This window comes from Dipodomys ordii, unplaced genomic scaffold (genome assembly GCF_000151885.1).
Source record: "Dipodomys ordii isolate 6190 unplaced genomic scaffold, Dord_2.0 Scaffold176, whole genome shotgun sequence".
NCBI lineage: Eukaryota > Metazoa > Chordata > Mammalia > Rodentia > Heteromyidae > Dipodomys > Dipodomys ordii.
In genome coordinates this window covers 1,899,110-1,905,109 of record NW_012267392.1, presented here as the reverse complement: position 1 = coordinate 1,905,109, position 6,000 = coordinate 1,899,110, and the positions used below count along the sequence as shown (strand labels likewise).

The window sequence follows — 6,000 nt, the reverse complement described above, 5'->3', positions numbered from 1 at the left end:
GCTCAAGTGGTAGAGCGCTAGCCTTGAGCTGAAGAGCTGAGGGACAGCGCCCAGGCCCAGAGCTCAGGCCCCACGACCGGACCAAAAAAAAAAAAAATAGGAAGATATGATTTTCCTACTGCCTGTAATGGACTCAGATATTGGATTTAACAAATACTACAAAGATGCCAGTACAAATATATTCAAAGAATTTGTTTAAAAAACAGAATGTAAGGTGACAATGTCTTATCAAATACACATACAGAGAAGGGGGAGGGAGAGGTAACAAACCAAATAGAAATCCTAGAGTTAAAAAGTACAATAAAGGAAAGACTAGAGCAACAACAGTTGATTTGATATCAGAAGAGAGAAGCAGAGAACATCAAGATAGATTAATAGACTGCAATCTGATGAAAACCAAGAATACAGGAAAATGAGCAGGGCCTCAGAAATGTTAAGACACCATTAAGTGCATCAACATACAGGTAATGAAAATATCAGGAGTTAAAACAATAAGAAAGAAGCAGAGGGGCTGGGAAGGTGGCTCAGTGGTAAAGTGCTTGCCTTGCATGCATGAGGCCCTGGGTTCGATTCCTCAGCACCACATAAGCAAAAAAAAAAAAAAAAGAAAGAAGCAGAAAAATAGTCACAAATAATAACTGGAACTTTCCAAGCACAATGGAAAGCACTAACATGCATAGCCCAATAACCTAATTAAAATGGGCAAAAGATATGAATAGACAGTTCAAAGAATGTATGCAAATGAATAAGCAAGTGAAAAGATGTCAACAGGAAATTATCATCAAATGAGAATACTTCACAACTACTACAACTTCTACTAATAGGACATATAACAATATTTAATTAATGAGCAGTAAGCCACTTTAGAAAACTCCATGGCAAGCCGTGTGTCAGTGGCTCATGCCTGTATTCCTAGCTACTCAGGAGTCTGAGATCTGAGGATCATGGTTTGAAGCTAGTCCAAGCAGGAAACTTGGACAGACTCCAATAAACTACTTAGAAAAGCTGGAATTAGTGATGTGGCTCAAATGATAGGGCACTCACTTTGAGCAAAAGAAGTTCAGGCAGGGCTGGGAAGTTGGCTCAGTGGTAGAGCATTTGCCTTGCATGCCTGAGGCCCTGGGTTCAATTCCTCAGCACCACATAAGCAAAAAAAGAAAAAAGCCAGAAGTGGCGCTGTGGCTCAAGTGGTAGGGCACTAGCCTTGAGCTGAAGAGCTGAGGGACAGCACTCAGGCCCAGAGTTCAGACCCCATGACCAGACCAAAAAAAAAAAAGTTGTTCAGGGACAATTCCCAGGCGCAGAGTTCAAGCCCCAGGACTGGCAAAAATCAAAACAACAAAAAAAAGGCAATTCTTCAAAAGGGTAAAAAGAGTTCCATAGAAACTGCTAAGAGAATTGAAAACCTTTATCAACACAAAAATTTATACCTAAATGTTCACAGTAGCTATATTCATAACAGCCCAAAAGAAGAAAGAATCCAAATCTCTATCTACTTACAGATAAGCAAAATGTGGAGTAATTATGCAAAGGAACACTATTTGGCTTTGATTGTTTGTTGTTGTTTTTTTTGGGGGGGTCTGGTCATGGGGCCTGAACTCTGGGCCTGGGCACTGTCCCTCAGCTCTTCAGCTCAAGGCTAGCGCTCTAGCGCTTGAGCCACAGTGCCACTTCCGGCTTTTTTCTTTTTGCTTATGTGGTGCTGAGGAATTGAACCTAGGGCCTCATGCATGCAAGGCAAGTGCTCTACCACTAAGCCACCTTCCCAGCCCTGACTATTTGGCTTTGAAAAGGAGTGAAGTATCTGATACAGATAAATCTTGAAAACATTATCTAAGTGCAAGGAACCAGTAATAAAAGACCGCATGTTGTACAATTGTATTTATATTAAATGTCCAGCAGGGGCAAATCAATAGGAAGGACATTGGTGGGTCAAGAGGGAAGGTGGAGGAAGGAGACTGGTGGGGAAATGAAGAATGATTGTTATTGGCAAGGGTTTTTTTTTTTGGTCTTGGAGTTTAAACTCAGGGCCTGGGCACTGTCCTTGGGCTTTTTTTTTTTTTTTTTTTGCTGAAGGTTGGTGCTCTACACTTGAGCCACAGCTGTGTGTGTGCGTGGTGCTCTACACTTGAGCCACAGCTGTGTGTGTGTGTGTATGTCAAACCACAGCACCACTTCTAAGAGTATCACTCTACTTCTGTGTGTGTGTGTGTGTGTGTGTGTGTCTTGAACCACAGCACCACTTCTGATTTTCTGGTAGTTATTTAGAGATAAGAGTATCACTCTGTCTGTGTGTGTGTGTGTGTGTGTGTGTGTGTCTCGAACCACAGCACCACTTCTGATTTTCTGGTAGTTAATTAGAGATAAGAGTATCACTCTGTGTGTGTGTGTGTGTGTGTGTGTCTCGAACCACAGCACCACTTCTGATTTTCTGGTAGTTAATTAGAGATAAGAGTATCACTCTACGTGTGTGTGTGTGTGTGTGTGTGTGTGTGTGTGTGTGACCACAGCACCACTTCTGATTTTCTGGTAGTTAATTAGAGATAAGAGTATCACTGTTTCCTGCCCAGGCTGGCTTAGAACCACGACCCTCAGAGCTCAGCTTCCTAAGAAGCTAGGATTACAGGCATGAGCCACCAGCACCTGGCTTCCACTCTGTTTTTCTGGTAGCTAATTAGATATGAGTTTTTTGGACTTTCCTGTCCCCGCTGGCATCCAATCACGATTCTCAGATCCTGTTTCCTCAGTAGCTATAGGCCCAATATTGGGAAGTTAATTTCACTTATTAGTATTTTTATTATCATTTCCTCATCTTACATTATTCAGTTATTATAACCAAGAGGTAAGGTAGAGGGACTTCCTAAATAGTAGCTCATTATAAAAATGAATGATAAAAAATGAATGATGCTGAATGTACATAGGGATATTGTATGACTTCTTCAATTAACACTAGAAAGAACAGCTTTTTTTCTCTTTGTCATCAATACTGGGACTTTTCAATAGAAAATTAAATGGGAGTTCATCTCTATTAAAAAAATGAAATTCCTTAAGCTAGATAATCCAAGATTATTTATAACTACAACAACCCAGCAGCACAGCAGTAAAGTTATAGACAGATTTTTATAAGAGAACTTTGAACAACTGTAAATAAATATAGTAACGTGTCAGTCAGATGTTTGTCAAAAAGTATTAGTGTTCTTTTTCTTTTTTGTGCCAGTACTAGGGCTTGACCTCTACCATTTGAGAGATGATTCTACTTCCAGACTTTGGTGGTTAACTGGAGATAAGAATCTTGCAGACTTAGGGCTGGAATGTGGCTTAGTGGTAGAGTGCTTGCCTAGCCTGCATGAAGCCCTGGGTTCAATTCCTCAGCACCATATAAACAGAAAAAGCCAGAAGTGGTGCTGTGGCTCAAGTGGCAGAGTGCTAGCCCTGAGCAAAAGAAGCTCAGGGACAGTGCCTCAGGCCCTGAATTCAAGCCCCAGGACTAGCAACCCCCCGCGCCCCCCCCCCCTCAAAAGAAGCCAGGTGTGGCAGCTCACACCTGTAATCCTAGCTACTCAGGAAGCTGAGATCTGAGGATCGAGGTTCAAAGCCAGCTGGGTAGGAACAGCCATGAGACTTTTTTTTTTGGGGGGGGGCCCGGTCGTGGGGCTTGAACTCTGGGCCTGGACGCTGTCCCTCAGCTCTTCAGCTCAAAGCTAGCTCTCTACCACTTGAGCCACAGCGCCACTTCTGGCTTTTTTCTTTTTGCTTATGTGGTGCTGAGGAATTGAACCAAGGGCCTCATGCATGCAAGGTAAGCGCTCTACCACTGAGCCACCTTCCCAGCCCCAACTTTTTTTTTTTCCTGGTCGGTTGTGGGACTTGAACTCTGGGCCTGGGCGCTGTCCCTCAGCTCTTCAGCTCAAGGCTAGCACTCTACCACTTGAGCCACAGCGCCACTTCCCATCCATGAGACTCTTATCTCCAATAAACCACTCAGAAAACCAGAAGTGGCACTGTAGCTCAAGTGGCAGAGTGCCAGCCTTGAGCTGAAGAGCTGAGGGACAGTGCCCAGGCCCAGTTCAAGCCCCACAACTGACAAAAAAAAAAGAATCTCGAAGACTTACCTGCCTGAGCTGACTTTGAACTTCAATCCTAAAATTGAAGATCTCAGCTTCCTCGGTAACTAAAATTATAAGGCATGAGCCACTAGCATCTAGGCCAAATGTATCTTAAAGGTAACTGTTAATAATAATAACACTAATAATAATAATACATTAATAAGTATTTTGTTTTTAAAGAAACTAGTGAATACCATGTTATACTTTATATCTTTGTGACTTCATTGTTGCTAATTCATTATAAATTCATTTTGCCTTTTAAAGTACTAGAATTAATCCCAGGCATTTATAATTTAGTAGAAAATAGTCAAATCTGATACCTTTTAGGAAATATGGTAAGATCTAAAGTAAGTAAATAAAGCCTATTACTTAAATATAAGGTATACTTACCAATGGCCAGGAAATCCGATCGATACTGACAAGTCATTCCAAAGCCAAAATCTCGCCAAAAACCAGAATCCTTTTTGTGAACCTTAAATAAAGAAAAAAAATTCAATTTAATTATTAACTAGAACTTTTAATCAAAAAGTTATTTTAGAACAGCTCATGTGTACCTATGCTAGTAAATCCTTATAGAACAAAAATATAGTAATCTGCATAAACGAATTTTAAGTAGTTTTACAAAGGTTTCAATTCCACAAGTCAATTTATGACTATAATACATCTTGATCACTGTCACCCCTTCATCATTCTCCGCCATCTCTCATCCATACCCTCAAGATATATAGTTCACCTTTTACATAGAGCACCTCAAATATAATTACAATGACGGTACTTGCCTGCCCTTTCTCTCACCATTCATCTCTCAGCTATGCCACCCCAAACCATGTTTCAGCTGCCTGGTATTCATTTGGTTAAATTGAAGAACAAGATTTTTTACCAGCTGACGTGTCACTGACTTCAAGCCCTGTGCCTGCACGAGCTGAGGTTACTAACAGGGAAACAGTACGGACCTGACCCAGGGGCACACATTTTAGGCCAGAGCTGCACAAAAATATTTCCTACTGCATGAGGTCGACTCTTCACAGGCCCGAGAACTCATTTCTCTGCCTCCTCCTGATGGCTAGAGTTTTTCTTTTTGTTTTTGTGCATGTCCTGGGGCTTAACTCAGAGCTTGGACACTTGTCCCTGAGTGTTTTTACTCAAGGCTAGAGTAACCACTTGAGCCACAGCTCCACTTTGGGTTTTTGGGTAGTTATATCTGAATTCTACACGCACCATGTACTGGCACACTTTTTTGTAAAGAGCCAGACTGGACATTTGTGTTTGGGGATGGGGGTAACTGAGGCTTGAACTCAGGGCCTGTCCCTTAGATTTTTCACTCAAGACTGGCACTCTACCATTTCAGCCATACCTCCACTTGAAGGTAAGAGTCTCACAGACTTTTCTGCCAGGGCTAGCTTTGAATCATGAGTAGCTAGGATTATAGGCATGAGCCACTATACCAGGCGCAGATAGAAAAGGTTTTATGTGTGACAGATACACATTTTTTTTTTTACTTCTGATGCTGGGGTTTGAACTCAGGGCCTGAGTGCTGTCCCTTAGCTTTTTTTTTTTTTTTCCCCTCAAGGCTAGTTCTCTACTTGAGCCAAACCTCCACTTCTTGCTTTCTACTGGTTAACTGGTTAACAGTTTCACAGACTTTCCTTCCCAGGTTGACTTGGAACTGTGATCCTCATATCTCAGCCTCCAGTGTAGCTCGGTTTACAGGCATGAGCCGCCAGTGCATGGATAAAAGCATAGCTCTTAACTTGTGGCTATAAAAACAAGGTAGATGGGTAGATCTGGACTAGAAACTGTAACTCTTCACCCCTGGCCTAGAAGTATGCCACCAAAAACCTGTAAACCAGGTCATATGTTTTGGGCTTTCTCCAGACAGACATCATAGTTCTCT

General features: G+C 41.8%; 1 protein-coding gene across 3 annotated transcripts in view; it reads right to left on the bottom strand.

The window, feature by feature from the left end:
* Csgalnact2 (chondroitin sulfate N-acetylgalactosaminyltransferase 2) overlaps positions 1-6,000 on the bottom strand; it is a 40,863-nt gene that overhangs the window by 2,370 nt on the left and 32,493 nt on the right. For all 3 annotated transcript variants that reach the window (XM_013033709.1, XM_013033707.1, XM_013033708.1), the window contains exon 7: positions 4,497-4,578. In XM_013033709.1, coding sequence (XP_012889163.1) covers positions 4,497-4,578 — 82 coding nt within the window. The remainder of the gene's footprint in view (positions 1-4,496; positions 4,579-6,000) is intronic.